Source organism: Jatropha curcas, chromosome 11, assembly GCF_041381405.1.
Source record: "Jatropha curcas cultivar XTBG-Jc1 chromosome 11, XTBG_Jcur_1.0, whole genome shotgun sequence".
Classification (NCBI taxonomy): Eukaryota; Viridiplantae; Streptophyta; class Magnoliopsida; order Malpighiales; family Euphorbiaceae; genus Jatropha; species Jatropha curcas.
Genome location: NC_143161.1, coordinates 15728002 through 15746708, shown reverse-complemented (window position 1 = coordinate 15746708; position 18707 = coordinate 15728002). Strand labels below are relative to the sequence as shown.

General features: G+C 38.4%; 2 protein-coding genes across 2 annotated transcripts; both read left to right on the top strand.

The window, feature by feature from the left end:
* The first annotated feature begins 1452 nt into the window (after window positions 1–1452).
* On the top strand, window positions 1453–4091 carry LOC149492633 (uncharacterized). Its single transcript, XM_089715893.1, has 6 exons — window positions 1453–1575; window positions 1678–1685; window positions 2336–2543; window positions 2629–2802; window positions 2872–3534; window positions 3616–4091. Exons 1-6 carry the CDS (start codon window positions 1453–1455, stop codon window positions 3733–3735), a joined length of 1296 nt encoding a protein of 431 aa, XP_089572019.1. The 3' UTR covers window positions 3736–4091.
* A 143-nt stretch (window positions 4092–4234) lies between these two features.
* On the top strand, window positions 4235–9852 carry LOC149492632 (uncharacterized). The gene is made up of 2 exons (XM_089716149.1): window positions 4235–4842; window positions 4921–9852. The coding sequence occupies exons 1-2, from the start codon at window positions 4396–4398 to the stop codon at window positions 5410–5412; spliced, it is 939 nt and encodes a 312-aa protein (XP_089572275.1). The 5' UTR covers window positions 4235–4395; the 3' UTR covers window positions 5413–9852.
* The last annotated feature ends 8855 nt before the right edge of the window (window positions 9853–18707 follow it).

Here is an 18707-nt window from a genome sequence, read left to right as displayed (position 1 = left end):
TGTCTAAGGCCTGGTTTGTGAACCCGAGGTGGATCTCGAGACCATGTCATGTTGATGAACTAACCAAAGAATGAATGTTTTGCAAGGAAGATGATGTAATTGAAAATGTTTATGTGATTTCGACTTGCCGCTCGGGGTTAAATCCCTAACGTGCCTACGTACTTCCGTTTGAATGGAAGATCAAAGTCAACGTAGTTCGATAGGCCTCTTTTAGAGGGCTCTGAATGGGGATGCTTTATGCATGAGTGTGTGTATGCTTCGTGCATTTTTGTTTAGGCATTTTGCCAAAGAATTGATTGATTTTTAGGCATTTGATGCTAAAAATGTTGATTTTGATGGCTTTTAGCCAAAAGGATTAATTTAGGCAATTGTTGCCAAAAATTGATGTGATTTAGGCGATTGTCGATAAAATGATTGATTTAAGATTTTTAGCCAAAAGATTGATTAATTTGAAGGCTTTTAGCAAAAAAAAAAAAAAGTTGATTTAGGCAATTTGTTTGCCAAAAGATGATTATTTAGGCGATTGTCGCCAAAAATGATTATTTGAAGGCTTTTAGCCAGAAAAAAGGTTGATTAATTTAAGGCATTTTGCCAAAGAATTGATTTAAGCGATTTATCGCTGAAAGTAGTTAATCTAATTTATAGGCAATGTGTTTGCCAAAAATTGATTAACTGGATGGTAATTTAGGCAATTTTATTGCCAAGAAAAACGTGTTTGAATTAAGGTCTTTTAGTCACAATTATTGATTAATTGGACATAAGCCGAATTTGTTCGAAATAAAAACAATTTCACCATAGTTATTGATTAACTAGGCTTTTTTAGCCAATATTGTCGGATTTAAGCTTAACACCACGATTATTGATTAACCGGGCGTTTAGCCTAAATTTATTTAATTGAGGTAGTTTAATTGCCTTATGATGACATGGATGCATTTATGCAGTTGTAGAGTTATTAGGAGTAGAAGAGAAGCATGCATGAAGTGCTACAATTAAATAGGTAGAGTTTAGTTTATGTACCTGATTTAATCGACGGCCACTTCTTAACTCCAGGTTAAGCTTCTCGTTAAGGGAATATTAATTAATTTGATTTTAATGACCACTTAACAAAGCAAGAAAGCAATTAAAGCAATTAAAGCTAAACTAAAATGCAGAAAAGCAGTAAAGAATAGCAAGGAGCGTAGGGGAGAAGGAGCGTCCGTCAACACAGACTGAGTGAGTAAAACTGAGGGCCTCGGGGCCAATTTATAGGCAAAACGGACTGTTTCGGCGGCTCGGGCCGCCAGGCCTCCGAGCCCCGGCGGAGCTCGGCGGCCTAAGCCGCCAGGGCCGGCGACCTGGGCCGCCGGAGCCACCGAGGCCGGTGGTTCTGCTACTCTTCATTCCGGAGGTTTTTTCGGGAGTTCTAAACTCTCCAAAACCAAGAGTCTCTCAAATTCTCTCAACTTCCTCATCATGACTTGCCCAAACTACAGCAGCGGTGAGGATTTTCTCGAGTCTCTGGGGATTTCTCTCGACGAGGTCGATCTTATGGTAGACGCTCATACTCACGCCTCTATGACCGGCATCTTCGCCCAGGTAGGCTCCTTTCACTTTTGTTTGCATATTATTTATTATTTGGGCCTTAAGCCAAATGGTGGATTTCGGGCCTTAGGACAAATTGTGAATTCTGGGCCTTAGGCCGAATTGTGATTTATTGGGCCTTAGGCCAAATTGTGATTTATTGGGCCTTAGGCCAAATTGTGAATTTTGGGCCTTCATGGCCAATTATTGTGAATCTTAAAAATTTTCCTGTGCTTACTGTTTTCATTAGTATGCATGCTAGGGTAGAACTAAGATATTACCCTTAGTAAGGAACCGAGGAGTAACTCTTAGGTTGATTTACCTTTCAGGACTCCTGTATTAAATTGGATATGGGTGAGAGTTCTGTGGCTGCAGTTCCGCTCGAAATATTTGATCCAAACAACCCGGTTGGCGCGATTATCCGCCCGTCTTATCTGGGCTATCTGAGACATCTTGAAATGGGTCGGAGCAACTATAAGGAGTTATTGTGTGCCTTGGCCGAGAGATGGTGGGACACCACCAATACTTTCCATTTCTCTTGGGGCGAATTGACACTGAGCCCTGCGGATTTCTCGGTGCTCTCCGGGATCCCTTTCGGCATTCGACCGATCGAGCTATATGATGACTGGAGGACTGAGATCTCCCCCGACCGGATGGTGGAGCTGATTGGGATAGACCTGCCACGGATTGTCGAGTCAGGCTCTGCTACCCCTGCTTTGAGCATTTCTAGACGCTGGTTATCCCTCCAGGCCCCTGACATTTATGCTAGATAAAGGCGAGGAGAGCTGACGGCTACTCAAGTGGCCCGATTCACCTTGTTGCTACTGTTTGCTTCGACCTTCTGGTCCAACAGGAAAGAGAAGTTTAACCCCTCTATCTTGAAGAGTTTGGAAAATCTGGCCCATTTGGAGGAGTATGACTGGGCCGGTGCTATTCTGAGTCGAGGTCACTGCAAACTCAGCGGGACCTACTATTTTTGGGAGGTAATGTAAAGAACATTCTTCTTTTCTGTGTTTTTCTGTTCGTCTTGATTTTCTTTTTCACTGATTCACTTTTTTTGTTTCGCAGACTTGGGCATTTGAGTACTTTCCTTACACTCGCCCAGAGCTGCTTCAGACTGATCTCGGATCAGGGCTGGTGCCTTTGGCTTGGAGATGGTACAAATCAAACCTTCATACCGTTCGGTGCAAGAAATCGCTGAAGGAGCTGAGAACCTTTTTTGATACTTGTCGTCTGGAGCAGGTATGTGCTTAGTGATTCTTAGATATGTTAAATAAAAAGGATTTATTAAAATATTTGCATTTTTTATAGGCTGAAGTGGGGCCAATGACTGCCCGTCTACAGAGCTGGATTCAGGCCGATCCTGATTTCCAGCGGTCAGATGCCTTGTCTCGGCGGAGGGTGGTCCTGTCGCACCCCATCCTGCGGCGATATTATTTGGGCGAGAGAGTGGACATTCAGATAAGAGGCTGTCGTTTTGTCCCTTATTCCCCTCCTGAGGACATGCGAGCAGGTAAGCAGATGACGCTCACTGCTGCTCATACTGAGGGTATTCCACATGTGGAGTTCCTTATGGGAGGAGATTACGATGAGTTCTGCGGAATCTCTTTGATGTCGCCCATTGGATCTCGGCTTGATAGTTTCCAGGGGCCGGTTCCTTCTCAGCCACTTGGCACCCGTTCTTCTCGGGCTTCGGGTCCCTCGACTAGGACTCCAAGGAGGAGGCCCATGACCGATCCCACTTCTTCCACTCCGGTTGGGGGTCCGTCACAGGCCGGGCCTAATCGATCGACAGGTTCTTCCAGGGCTCCCCGGGCTATTTTGGAGGCTACCGGGCCGCTTCACCCAGACCTAGCCAATCTACGTCTACCATACAGTATTCTTTACTATGTCCCTGACAGCCCTCCAGCTCTTCGAGAGGTCTCCTTGGAGAGTGTGGATCGCCCGACTCTTCCTTCCGAGGACATCACTGAAGTAAAGCCTAACATATCTCTCACAAAAAGGATTCATAAGGGATTTGATATTGACTTGTATTTTCCTTTGTATGATTTCCAGGTTCCTGTCGGGTTGGTCAATCAGATGATGGAGTTGGTTCTCGGGATGCAGCAAGAACTAGCTGCGGCCTGGACTCAGATAGCCTTTGATGATCGGAGGAGGAGGAGGCCCCGCCGCTGATAGTTGCTAGATTTTCCAGCTTTCCTTTGCTTTTCTCTTACTGTATTTTCTGTACTGAACTTTGCTTGTACCTGCACTTGGTTAGTACTGAAAACATGTATGCATGATTATCAAATTTGAAAAAAATAGGATTTTATTTCAGCCTATTTTATGGAAAAAAAAATACATTTTTTTTCCATAAAATACTGAAAAGAACATTTTTTCTTTTTTTATGGCACTGGAAATTATATACATATATATATGTATAAACAAAAGATTTTTTTTTTTTGGCGGTGGCTGCCGGGCTCGGCGGCTGCAGCCGCCTCCGGGCGCGTTTTCTCTATAAAAACTGTTTTTTGTTTATTTTTTTCAGATTTCACTCACTTCTCCTCGAAATTCGAGCTAAGGTCAGTTTTTTTTTTCTTTTCTCTCTTTTCCTCCTCTTTTTTTTTTTAAATAATTAAATAAATAAACAAAAATAAATAAAAAAACATGAATCCCTTCTACAACCACAGCATGCACAGCTGGACTAGGAGTCTCTTCAAAGTTGAAAAGATCAATTTGGGGAGGTACGGTCTTTCTCCTGTCATTACTCTTAGGGGTGTAATAGTTGATTGGGATTTTTTACGGGCCTGTATTAGACTTTAGGACCCGGAGGCCCATGTTTTCCGGTTTGGGGCCATGATGGAGGAGATGTGCCCTCTTTTTGAGGAGTTTTGTGCTATTATAGGGTGTGACCCCAATGCCCCTTTGGTCAAGCATGAGGCAAAAATTGGGTATGTTAGGTCGTTTGAAACCCTGTTTCAGTTCAGCCGACCCCAAGCTAGGGCTATGATTGTTGATGACCAGAAAGCAATTCTGCTGCCCCTGATTGATGAATTCTCAGAGGCTTGCCCAGACGACCCAGACCGGATGAGGCTGAGGATGCGGGCCTTGGTTTTCTGTTTATTGGCTGGCTTCTTGTTTAACCAGGACCCAGGCTTTGGTGATTTGCGCCTTTGCCCCATGGTTCGGCGAATGGAGGATATGGGCTGCATTGGCGGCATTGTGCTGGCCGAGACTATTAGGAGTCTCGACAGGGCTGCTTTAGGGTTTGATGACTGGACAGTCTCTCCCATCATTCTCCAGGTATTTTCCCTTATCATTTTTTCCTTATCTCTTCTCTTTTAATTCATTCCCTTGTAATAGAAAGGATCCATTACTCAGGTTTGGTTGAAGGACCACCTCCAAGTGGTTGTTACTCCTACTCTCTTGCCCTATAGCCCCACTCAGTATCGTATGCGGAGGATCTTGATCACACACCCATCTACTGATGCATGGACTTCATGGCTGATTGAGTTGGGTCCAAATGAGATACTATGGTTCATCTCCTGGTACAACATCACCCGCTTTATTCAGGTCAGCTTTCGCCATTCTCGGGTTTACCTTTTATGTCTTACGCACTGTACTTGGTACTGTGCTTCGCGCGTTTTGAGGCAAATGGGGATAGATCAAACTGTTCCGATTATGGATGACATTCAGCTGATTCAGCCATTAACCCGGGCGTTACCCAAGCCGTCCTTAGGGCTTGGGTTAGAGATCATCGTATGGTTAGGCCTTTACCTAATCCTGCCAGTGTTCAGACTTCTCCTGAGTATCAAGCTTGGTTCATTACTGCTGTTTGGCCGATTGAGAGACCAAGGAGGACTGCACTGCTGAGTGTACTCGAGGGTTGGGTTCAGGCTGACGCTTGTGAGGAGATTGTGCTGGCTCCTCGGACAGGCGAGGCTGGGTAGAGTTTAACAGCTAGGGATGACTCGGAGGATGTTGCTCCACGGAGGAGACGGGACACCTAGACTCCTATAGGCTTTTGGACTTTATTGTTTTTTTTTTTTTTGACTTTTTGTTTTGGCTTTGGATTTTGGATGTTTTGCCTTCTTGGCTTTTTATTTGAGACTCTGGTTTAGACTTTATTATTTATTGCACTTTTTGCTTTCTGTTTGATTTCGGGCTGCTATTGGAATGAGATTTGACTTTTTATCTTAAATTGAGAATATCATTTAGCTTTCCAAGCATTTTCCAACTTTATTTATTTGAAACTCTAATTTTTGCTTAAGCCGCCCTTTCGGGTTTTCAACTTAGCGAGCTACCCATTTTTGCCTAAGTCGCCCTTTTCGGGTTTTCAACTTAGCGGGCCCCGACTTTTGCCTAAGCCGCCCTTTCGGGTTTTCGACTTAACGGGTTTTTCTCTTTTTTTTTTTCTTTTTTTTTTCCCTTTTTTATTTGGCAAAGAAGAATGAAATTATGAAATGATTTTTTTATTAATGTTTAGACCGCGCCCAAAGAGGACTGCCTACATATCTCTGATATATAATTTCTTTTTTCCGAGGAGAATCAGGTCTAATGTAGCTCTTTTAACATTATGCAAATGATTACAATTACACAAAATATCTTTTTAACTGATCCAAATTACATGGATTTGTGAATTCCAAACCATCCAAATCAGTCAAAATAATGGCTCTGCCAGACAGTATCTTCTTCAACACATAGGGTCCAGCCCAATGAGGACGAAACTTCCCACGTGGGTCTATGATTGGCTGTCTAATTTCCTTCAGGACCAAACAACCTTCTTCAAGTTTCCGGTCTTTGATCTTCTTATTAAAATGCCGCGCCATTCTTCTTTGATAAACTTGAGTTTGGTGGATTGCTTGCAGTCGCTTTTCATCCATACCCAAGAGTTGCAAATGATAATTCTCAGCCCAATCTGCTTCGCCGATCTGGCTTTCCCGGATAATTCTCGCCGATTGAACTTTCAGCTCAATAGGCAACACTGCTTCCATACCATATACTAAGGAATACGGGGTTACCCCAGTAGGTGTTCTAATCGAAGTTCTGTATCCCCACAAGGCATTTGGTAATTGTTCATGCCAAGCTCTATGCTTTTGAACCGTCTTCTGCAAAATGACTTTTATAGCCTTGTTTGCAGCCTCTACTGCCCCATTTGTTTGTGGACGATAGGGTGAAGACTTGTGGTGCTGAATTTTCTTTTGCTTCAGTAGGCCCGAAAATTTGCTTTGAAAATGAGACCTGTTATCAGTAATGATCTCGAATGGCGTTCCATACCGACAAAGGATGTTGGTACGAACGAACTGTGCTACCTTCTTGGCATTCAAGACCGAATAGGAGGCTGCCTCAATCCACTTAGTGAAATAATCAACACAGGATGAATTGATGGCCATTGGAAGCCTTTGGATGGATCTTTCCGATCACATCTATGCCCCAAGTTGCGAAAGGCCATGGTGAAGCAATGGGATTTAGATTGACCGGAGGCTGTCTTTGCAGCTTGGCAAAAATTTGACACTCATGGCACTTGTGCGCGTGCCTCACGCAATCTGCATTCATGGTTGACCAGTAATAACCCAGGTTCATGATTTTTCGAGCCAGAGCTATCCCGTGCATGTGTGGCCCGGACTCCCCATTATGTAAGGAATCCATGATGGCCTGAGCTTCTCCTTCCTCAACGCACCTTAGGTTCAGGTCATTCCAACTTCTTTTATACAGAACTCCCCCAGTAAGGAAATATCCAGATGCTAACTGTCTCAATGTCCGTTGATCAGTCTTGTTGGATCCTTCCGGGTAGGCTTTATTCTGAAGATAATTCTGTATATCCCAAAATCATGGCTAGTCATCGACTAGATTCATGACATGTGCTGGCTATTTCTGTAGCCGAACTGTCAGAGGTCGAATGACTTGATCTCCCCCTACATTAACCATGGAGGCCAAAGTAGCCAGAGCATTAGCAAACTGATTTTTGGCTCGCGGCAAGTAGTGGAAGGATAATTCTTCAAACTGTTGAGCCAATTCGTCCAAGCGTTGCAGGTAAGGAATCAAACGCTCTTCCTTAATTTTCCATTTCCTTAGAGCTTGAGAGACTATCAGATTGGAATCTTCGAAAACTTTGAGGATCTTTATTCCTTTTTCCAGGGCTGCCTCTAACCCCTTTATGCAAGCTTCATACTCGGCTTCATTGTTGGTGCAGTCGAAATCTAATTTGACTGCAATCGGAACGTATTCTCCACAAGGAGTTTTGAATACAACTCCAACCCCATTTCCATGGTAGTTTGAAGCTCCATCGAAGTACATTTCCCAGACCTCGCTTTCCAAGCTCAATAAGTCTTCATCAGGAAATTCTACCTCCGGCATCTGGTTTTCGACTGGTAATTCTGCTAATTGATCAGCCAAGGCTCCGCCTTTCACTGCCTTTCGTTGTACAAATTTTAAATCATAGGCCGCGAGCACCGACACCCATTTAGCCATCTTACAGTCAAGAACCGGCCTCTCCATAAAGAATTTCAAGGGGTTCGATTCAAAAATGACATATGTGGTGTAAGACGAGAGGTAGTGCTGCAGCTTTGTACAGGCCCAGACTAGGGCCAAACACAACTTCTCGACCTTATTGTATTTTAGCTCATATTCCAGCATCCTCTTGCTAAGGTAATACACGGCATTTTCTATCCTTGTATCTTCTGCTTATTGAGCTAGCATTGCACCCATCGCTTCTTCCGTCACTGATAGGTACAGTAGCAAAGGCTTTCCTAGCTTTGGTGGCTGTAAAATTGGCGGGGATAGCAGATATTGCTTGACTTGGTCGAAAGCTTTCTGACAATCCTCATTCCATTTGACTGCTACTTCTTTCCTGAGTAATTTGAAAATCGGACCACAAGTATCGGCCAACTGATTGATGAACAGGCTGATGTACTGTAGCCTTCCCAGGAAACCCCGAACTTCTTTTTCCGTCTTAGGTGCTGGCATTTCCAGAATGGCTTTGGCTTTCGAAGGGTCAATCTCTATGCCCTTCCGACTGACCATATGCCCCAGAAATACTCCGAATGTAGCTTTAAACAGACATTTTGCCGGGTTGAGCTTCAAGTTGTACTTTCGAAGTCTAAGGAAGAACTTCTCAAGTGCTGTTGTGTGTTCTTCAGCTGTTTTTGATTTAACGACCATATCGTCCACGTACACTTCTACTTCTTTATGAATCATGTCGTGGAAGATGGTCGTTGCCATTCTTTGATAAGTTGCCCCGGCATTTTTGAGCCCGAAAGGTATGACCCTATAGCAGTAGGTTCCCCATTCTGTGATAAATGCCGCTTTCTCTTTGTCCGGCAAATGCATCATTATTTGGTTGTACCCGACAGCGAGATCAGTCAAGGAGACTATCTCGTGTCCAGCCATTCGGTCCACCAACAAGTCAATATGTGGCAGGGGGAAGTCGTCCTTTGGACATGCTTTATTCAGATCCCGGTAATCCACACACATTCTCACTTTGCCATCTTTCTTCGGCACCGGCACAATGTTTGCTAACCACGTCGGGTAGGCAATGGGTTCTATGAACTTGTTCTCCAGTTGCTTGGCAACTTCCTCCTTGATTTTCAAGGACCATTCTGTCTTTAGCCTTCTTAGCTTCTGTTTTACCGGCTTAGCCTCAGGGTATACTCACTACAAAAAAAACTTCAAATTGCGACCGATTTTTGCGACCGACAAAAATCGGTCGCAATATTGCTACCAATTTGCGACTCATTGGCAAACAGCCGCAGATTTTAGCGCGGAAAACTCGCGCGAGTTTGCCTTTCCGTTTGCGACTGAATTACTGCTCATTTGCGACCGATTTTGTGACCTCTTTGCGACCAACTGTGTATCTGTCGCAAAAATGGGCGCGTAAAAAAAAGGGATATATTCTGAGACCGAAATGAGATAAAATTGCGACCGATATTTTGCGACCGACTGTTTCAGTCGCAAATCGGTCGCAATATTGGCGGGTATTAAAACGATGTAGGACAATTAAAAATTGCGACCGATTTAAATGACTTTTGCGATCGATATGTCGGTCGCAAAGATTAGGGCTTTAAACGCGCCCTCTCTTTTCCTTTCTTCTTCTTTCTCTCTTCTCCTTCTCCTCGGTCGCAAAGTTTAGGGCTTTAAACGCGCCCTCTCCTTTTCCTTTCTTCTTCTTTCTCTCTTCTCCTTCTCCTCTCCTCTCCTCCATCCGCAGCGCTGCTCCAGCCCCTCTTGAGAACGCTCCAGCCCCTGTGACGCCACCACCGATGCTCCGATCACTCCTCTACGCCGCTCGCCACCGTTTGGACAGCATTTGAGGTAAGCCGGTTTCCATTTTATTTTTTTCGAACTGTTTTTTTTTTTTTTTTTTTTTTTGCGATTTTTGTGTTTTTTTCAATTTATTATTATTGTTACTGTTATTATTGTTATTATTATTAATATTGTTAATGTTGTTGTTAGTGTTGTTGTTATTATTGTTATCATTAATATAGTTATACTAGTTGAGTTTTTTTTGTTTGACTGTAAACGAAATTTGAAAAATTAAAGGGGAAAAACAAAAGCAAATTTTTATAATTAGGTTATAAATTTGAAGATTTGAAGATTTGAAAATTTTTATAGTTATACTATTTATGCCTCGCTGAGATTTGGTTTCCTTTTGTTTATTTATGAATTATTAAGAGCCGATTATTTTATGGGTTTGATTTTCAAACTTGATAATATTCAATTAATTAAATGAGTTTAATAGATCAATTTATCATAAAATTGAATTAATCAAACTGAAATATTATAATTATTATTCTGATTTTAAAAAAAATAAAATTACACAGTGTAGTTGAATATTTTCAGGCAAAGTGAATTATCTAGTCTTAAGAATTTTGCCAAATTAATTAAAATTCGTTAATTGAGTTTAATGATAGAATTTAAACAAAATAATTATCCTCTTTAGGGAATGCCCTTGTGCCCTTTAATTCACAGCCAGAGAAGAAAAAAGAAAAAAAAAAGTATGAAAAGATAGAATAAAAATGAAAGAAAAGAACTTATTGCCAATAGGTAAAGGGCATATAATTAGATCAAAGTAGAAACATGCCACATGGGAGAACATGTGGACTGTTTGAGCATGTCATTGACTTGCCACGTCATACATTTAACTCTAAACAATCAAGCCATGAGAATTGGCTATATCTTATCACATTGCACTTAAAATAATCTGTAAAGCAGCCTAATAATGGTTATATTGCACAGTTGGCAATGCAGTAGAAAAATAGAAAACCAACTAAAAATGTCAGGTTTTCCATTGTAATTAACCAACTAAAAGTAGTATAAAGAATATTCATAATTTTAAATCTAAAGGGTATACGTTTCCAAAAAGCAATCCTCTTTCTTAATTAGTCTTTGCTACATGCGGTCAATTTAGTCGGTTGAGCCCGTTTTAGCAGAATAATGTTTTTTTTTTTTTTGGCTTCTTGTGACATTTTGATAATGGCTACCATTTAATTCAAGATGATGAACTTCAATTCAATAATTTTTATTAGGTGCGATGGAGCCCTTCCTCCATTAAATAAACTTCAACTAGATTAGATTCAACTTAACCCTTTTTTTATTAGGTAAAAGACAAACAAATCTTTCCTCAACTCTTTTTTTTAAATGTCATTTTACTAGTGAGTATTTTGTAATTTGGAGAAAATAGAACTTCTCTTAAAACATAAAATAGGAAAATAGAACATAAACAAATCTTCAGCAAATAAAAACAATAAATTACCTAATTTGGAGAAATTGCTAGACTCCTATAAGAGTTTTGCTTAATAATGTGTACGTTTATATTTTTGTGTTTTATTTTTTTGGTGCTTACAACTTGTGTTTTGCTTACAACTTTAGAATATTTTTCTTTAGAATATTTTTTTCTTTATTATAAATGTTATTGTCGTTATTATTCTTATATATGTTTTTATTAAATGAATGATGAGATTGGATTGGAGGCCTAGTAGTGGCCATTTTGCCTTTGGAGAATGTTGATATGTTATAGAAGTGTTTATTGAAGTGTCTTTGTATTTGAGATTTGATTGTGTTGTGCCGAAATGCTGCCGAATTTTTTTCAATAAATTCAATATGTAGAATAGTACACTTACCTTTATTATAGTAGGTATATGTCACGACCCATTTCCGTGGGCCGGACCGGCACTAGGGCCCAGGTAAGCTTAAGGCCCCCGAGGCCCGTAGTAAGCCTAAATTATCCCATCTGTCTACCTATCTTGCCCAATTAATTCATCAAAACAGTAAGCCTCGATCTCAATTAACACATAATATCTAACCAGGGCCTATTCACAATAAATTATAATCACATTGTGGGCTTACTGGTTCACCTGCAGCTAATTACATAATATTTAACTTATAGTGTAGTGCTAACAATAAGTCCAATAGTATACACAACCCTATAACTGCGGAGTTCAATAATAATATGATAATAGAGTAACTTATACATCCAAAATTAAATAACAGAAATATAAAATTTACATTTATAACTCTGCGGAGAAGATTGCAGAGCTTCAGTCGAATCAGCTGCTTCCTAGTACCTGGGAGGTTTGGAGAGAAGGGGGTGAGTTTTGCAACTCAGTGAATAATAATAAATAATACACACCACATACAGTCACACGGAATGCGCCCTAATATACTGAATGATCACACAACAATCAATCATATGGCATAACATCAGCACCCACAAACAATATCACCTTCAAATAATCACATCACGTGGAAATTAGTCAGTGGAGTCACCGAACCCCCGATGAGCCGTCCTCCCACATGGCTCATCCTCTCACATGTGCACCAGGGAGCCGATCCCCCATACTGGTCGACCGGTCTAATCCTCACTTGACCAGCCCTCTCATTGTTTTTCTATCCTCTCTTTTCTTTTTCATACCAACAGGAGGCAACCCGGTGGTCTCCATCCAATCTAGATCATCAAGCGCTCACAACAGGAGGCCACCCTGCGGGCTGCGATCAAATCTAGATTGTTCGGTGCTCAACGACGAGAAGCCAACCCGTGGTTAACGGTAACGGTAACAGTAGGTGCACACGGGGGCGCCGATCTCCCATTTACCCGGCTAACGGTAATCATATTGGATCCATATAACGGTACGGTCTCACAGTCCCATGGTGACCCACTTCATCCCAATTCCACACAAACAATTCACAATATATGCACAACACAATTATTCAAACAATTCCTTCAACGTACTACACCAAATACATCCAAATATACAATTATGCAACAAAATAAATATGAGCTTTAATATAAAAATATAAAAATATACATATATATATATATAAATGCTATGCAAATGCATGTTGATATGCATTATTTATTATTACTCACAGTGGTGGAGAGCGAAGTTCTAGCTTTGATTCTGTCCTCGAGGAGTACTAGATGGACCCGGGTGATCTAAGCAAAGTAAGAATGACACAAAAAGAAATAACTCTATCAGACAAAATATTTCTTTACCCTTCTAATATTTTTATTTTATATTCTAAATTTTTCTACGTAATTTAATCTCGATATTTAATTTCTTTTCTGTAATAATTTTTTTTTCTAACTTTATTTCATTTATTTTCTTCTGAAATCTATTTTATTTCCTACCGAAATCTATTTTATTTCCTACCGAAATCTATTTTATTTTCTGCCGAAATTTCGGCAGCATCTCCCCTAAAAATTGGACTAACTACCTGTTAAAATATCGACAATATACCAATAATTCCAAACCACACAGCCCATCCATCGGGCAATCAATCAATTCAATTTTTTCCCATCCTCCATCCGAATAACAATATCAACATTACTTTCAACTCTTAATTCCTCATTTCATTCCATTCACAATATTATTATCAAAATTCCTCAATAAATTATTTAATACTGAATTTAATTGTAACTAGCTATTGTTTTTATTAATCAATAATTACTTCATATTAATTAATCAATAACTATTTTGTATTAATTTTTAACTACCTAAATAACTAAAATTACTAACTAAATATTTTTATTAGTCAATAAATTAATACTACTTAAATTAATTTCACTACATAAAATTAATTAACTACGCAAAATAACTAAATTTAAATGAACTAAATTAATTTTTACCCCAAATTTATTAATTTCTGTCGCAAATTGTAGATCGGACTTGCACGCGTGCTGGATCTAAACTGCGTGCACTGGGACTGCAAGCAGGTGGCTGGAGTCGTGCTGGAGTAGCTAGACCACCTGAGACCGCGCGATTTGGCCGGGGATGAAGCGCTGCTGTAGGCGGAGCCGCTGGCTGTGGCGTGCGAAGGAGCGGCGAGGCGGTGCTGCGCGCGATGGAGACGGTGCGACTGGCTATGGATCGCGCCTCTGCTGTTGCTGGCTAAGGTCGACGCAGGCGCAGTCATAGCAAGAAAGAAGAAGAGAGGAAGAAGGAAAGGGAAAGAAAGAAAGAAAGAAAGAAGAAAGAAGAAGAGGAAGGAGGAGGTGCTGCTGTGATGGTGAGGAGTAGAGAGGTGCAGCGCTGGAAAAAAAAAAAGAAAGGGAATTTTCTAGATGGTTTGGGTCGAACCGGTTCGATTCGGTTCGATTCGACCCAAATCTTTGATTTTCGATTGGTTTTTGGCTTTTTCAATCGGTTTTAGGTTCGGTTTTTCACAGTGTTCGCATTAAAATATTGAAATAAATTTCCAGGCTGTCGGTTTATTAAATTTAATTGGAAAATTTTTGAAAATAAAAATTCGGGTTGTTTCAGTCTTCCCCCCTTAAAAAAAATTCGTCCTCGAATTTTGAAAATAACAAGAACTAGGATTCAACAATTGTTTACGACAATGGTGGCTGTACTTCTCACATAATGCTGTTGAGCAGATAGAAGGATGAATCAAGAATATGAGATAAATATTTTTGAGTTCGTTAGTCAGACCGGTGGAACTAATTTTATTAAATTTATGAAGACAAACCAATGAGAAGAAAATCTAATTTATAGGGAGGGTAGGATGATTATGAGATGAATCTATCCCCAAAGTCTAGATATCTACCTTATCACCATAGTTAATTTAAACTTGAGTTGTATTATATCTACAAGTCGTCAAATCAAGTAAACTATTCATAACCCAAGGCACAGATTCGACACTAGTATTCACCTTTACGCGTAAGAATTTAAGTTCTTCATAACCTCTGCTCAAGTAAGGGTTATTAACTCATTAGCTATATATCATGTGTCCTACATCGATGTATCGCCTCATTTATCTCTCACTAGCTATTATAGGCAATGATCATCATTCCATAAGAAGCTCATACACAAATCAAGTATTTAATCTTACTGATACAAGAATCCACATATTCAATCAAATTTACTACTATCCCAATTTAGAATCCTTATTATTATTATCAAGTTCTACCATTAAGTACCATTCGATCCTTTCCAATTAAAGAGAACAAATTCATGGCACTACTACAAGCTTATTTCAAGCAGAATCATGACATTTTTCTGGCTAATTGCTATCAACTGATAGGAGATCCTGACTTCTATCCTAATCTCATCACATATTTATCAACATAACCATTTTCCAACGAAAGATATATAATCTCCTTTCAAATCCTACTAATAAGAATCCCATAAAAACAAATAGTACCTCAACTATATAGAGAATTTTAAATTCACAGTCAAGTCCCTAGTTTAGTTTCAACTTCTCTATTCCTTTTTCCAATTTGTCATACCATATCGTTTCTTAACTAATTATGACAAAAACTTATGCAACTAGCTAAGTTAGCTGTCGTCGTGCCAGATAATTCTTAATTTATTTTCTAGAATTTGTGAACGCCATTCTATTATACTCACTTCCATAAAGAAATCCAGCCTACAATCAAGATGTAAAATTCTCCAAACCGTAGTTTATATTCAATTTATCCATTTCTTCTATCCTTAATCAATCTTTTAGACCTAAGTTTACGTATTTAGAAATCAAGAATCCTAAACAAGTAACGCCTTTTGCTCTAGTTAAGTAAGAGATTAAGGATGTTAAACCTATAATCCAACTCCTGATTAAACTATGTCCTTTGTTTTATGTTTACTCTTAATTCCATGAGTGCCTATGAATACTCAGATAATAATATCATTGAGTTATTCCTTTTCTCCAAGTCTATCACCTCCAAATTTTGTAAAATTTATTCCTAATATGATCTAGGAATATCCTCAACCTTAATTATGTTCTCTCTATATCCTGTACTCTAAACAAGGTTAATACCTCATTGAATCCTTTAACATCAGAGTTACAATGTACCAGTCCTCGAATTGACCTAGCTAATTAAGTATTCCTTTAAACCGCAAGTTATATCGCAAACTGCCATTTAAAACAATTTTATTCATTTATCCGCAACTGCATCAATTACTAAGGAATTCAAAACAGGTTTACACTGACTCCACTTCATGTCTTATTAATTCTCATCCTAATTGGTATCTCAATCATTCCATGAGCAATTTTCATTGATTAATGATCTGATTGACACACATGAAGTGGCACTCCAAGATAATTAAGATATAATCTTATCTAGTTATCACATCCAATAATCTTATAACTTATTATCAGTCTTCAAATATTAGCATGTAGTCTCTTCACTAAAATTGTTAAAACTATCCCAAATTCACCTATTTATTTCTTATACCAAGTTTCACTGTTCCAAACGAATAGTAAATTAAAACTCAGCTAGTTTGTTACCAAATGCCAATATTCCAAATACCTTTATGTTCTACTAGGGTCATAATTGTTAACTTTTCTTCTCCATTCAATAAAATAAGTAACTTTCAAAATATGCACTAAGTAATAGAAAGTCCTTATGTATGTACGTTCCACCAACAAGTTACATTTATTCACATTCATTGTCATCTCAAGCTATATCCCATGACCTTTTATCAACTCTTATTCCCAATTATTACTATTAATAACACATATCACTTGTACATGATACATTTATAAGCTCAATATATGGGTTCAATTAATATAACTCATAAAACATAATACACTTATCAAATTACAAAAATCAAAATTTCTTATCTCTTTCTCTCAAGCAGAAAATCTATCTTTCTTTCTGAATATAAGTACTAAGTTCTTTCGTCATCGGGATTACAATCCTCAACTCAGTTATCTATTTGTTTATCACAAGACATTCAATAGCTTCCTATATTTGATCTCTTTTTAGATTCTAAATTTACTATTTATGATCCATTAAATTCTCAAAATTCACCTCGCAAAGACCGATTAACTCAACTCATAAGTTTGGTTATAACATCATCCATTATTTATTTAATATTCTATTAGAATTCTCACCGACAGTGATAATTATTTTAAACCTCAAAGCCATTTTCCTACCTTCAATAGTATACATATTCCATCATTCTACCTTTAATAATATTTCACTTCTTTTTGTCTAACTACATATTCTTATCTACTTATTCTAAAGCATCTTAACTTTCTAAATTTTCATAAATCTTAAATTTATTTACAGCATAAAATTACTATTCGAGCTATAATTTTCCCATTATAGTTATCACCTAATATAATAGCATTTCAATCCCAAAACCACTAATTTCCTTTGCTATCTTTTACTTTTATTTTATTATACTTGGCCCATAGACTTAGTCTGACTTATTAAACATCCTACATGTACTAGGATCTAAATTATATCCTATCTAATACACTCACTAGATACTAAACTTTCACCGTATTAATTCCTAGATTATACTAACTATCCTTTAATTATATATACCACCCTCGTAATTCTATAAACGATTCAACCTCATTGCCCCACTTATCATTTTTCTACCAGACATTCCTTTATATTCCTGAATGTCCTTAAGATTAGGTCCATAACTCTTTCATTACTTGTAAATACTCCTATTAACTATTAGTCAATCTTTTTATCAATTCTTGATCAATTTGTCTTAAAATTTATTCTCGTATAAGCATAGTGAGATCAACGCGAACCACAATTTTTCCTACACTTGTGAAATCTCAAAATATAAAAATCTTTATCTTAGATCCTCTGATATATCATTATTCCTATTTGCATCAAAACTTCTAACAGTTATCCTTAATTTGTCAAACCTCTAAATACTAGCTATCTTCATTTAAATCACATTAATTCATACTCCTCACCTTTATGTATTTGATTCTTTTCTTAATATTCATTCAGTAACAGGACTAGATCCATTCTTACTTTATCTAATAATTCCACCAATATTATTCTTTATGAAAAATACTCTTCACCATTATCATATCAAATCACACCAAATCCTTCAATATTCAAACCTTATAAAAATCATGTATATCCATTCCATCCAGAAAAATATTTATCTCAATAATTATAAGAAATTCCACTAAGTAACATTATGTAAATTTCATCAAATACATATACTAATTCAATACTCTAATTAAATAGACTCTAATGTCCTCGAATCCGAATCATTTAGTTCTTTTAATAAATAATTAGCAACTCATTCTCAATTCCGCAGGCACACATATACACACACATTCCTGCATTTTTATATATGTATTCCATATTCAACACGTATTAAATAAAAATAGCACACTTTCATCATCTAACTTCAACTTATTAATCCTGTATAACTTATCTTCTTACCTACTTAGATTATATATGAATATTATTTATTCCATAGAAGGATTCTAGTTTAAGTTTAAACCATCCCCTTAGCACCTTTAGCTAAATCACATCTCTAAAGGACAAGGATACAAATTTTAATCATTAAACGACTTGACTTTAACCTGACTGCGAACAACGCTGAAGAGGAAAGCAAGGAAGACTATGTCAAGACATGACAGGAATTACTCCGCGGTTACATCTAGACTTATGAACTTTTGCTCTGATACCACCTTTGTCACGACCCATTTCCGTGGGCCGGACCGGCACTAGGGCCCAGGTAAGCTTAAGGCCCCCGAGGCCCGTAGTAAGCCTAAATTATCCCATCTGTCTACCTATCTTGCCCAATTAATTCATCAAAACAGTAAGCCTCGATCTCAATTAACACATAATATCTAACCAGGGCCTATTCACAATAAATTATAATCACATTGTGGGCTTACTGGTTCACCTGCAGCTAATTACATAATATTTAATTTATAGTGTAGTGCTAACAATAAGTCCAATA

Excerpts from the sequence above, each read along its gene's own strand:
- LOC149492633 (XM_089715893.1), top strand. The coding sequence starts at position 1,453 with ATGACTTGCCCAAACTACAGCAGCGGTGAGGATTTTCTCGAGTCTCTG. Across the intron at positions 2,544-2,628 it reads GGACCTACTATTTTTGGGAG|ACTTGGGCATTTGAGTACTT; the intron begins GTAATGTAAAGA and ends TTTGTTTCGCAG. Across the intron at positions 2,803-2,871 it reads ATACTTGTCGTCTGGAGCAG|GCTGAAGTGGGGCCAATGAC; the intron begins GTATGTGCTTAG and ends CATTTTTTATAG.
- LOC149492632 (XM_089716149.1), top strand. The coding sequence starts at position 4,396 with ATGATGGAGGAGATGTGCCCTCTTTTTGAGGAGTTTTGTGCTATTATA. Across the intron at positions 4,843-4,920 it reads TCTCTCCCATCATTCTCCAG|GTTTGGTTGAAGGACCACCT; the intron begins GTATTTTCCCTT and ends TCCATTACTCAG.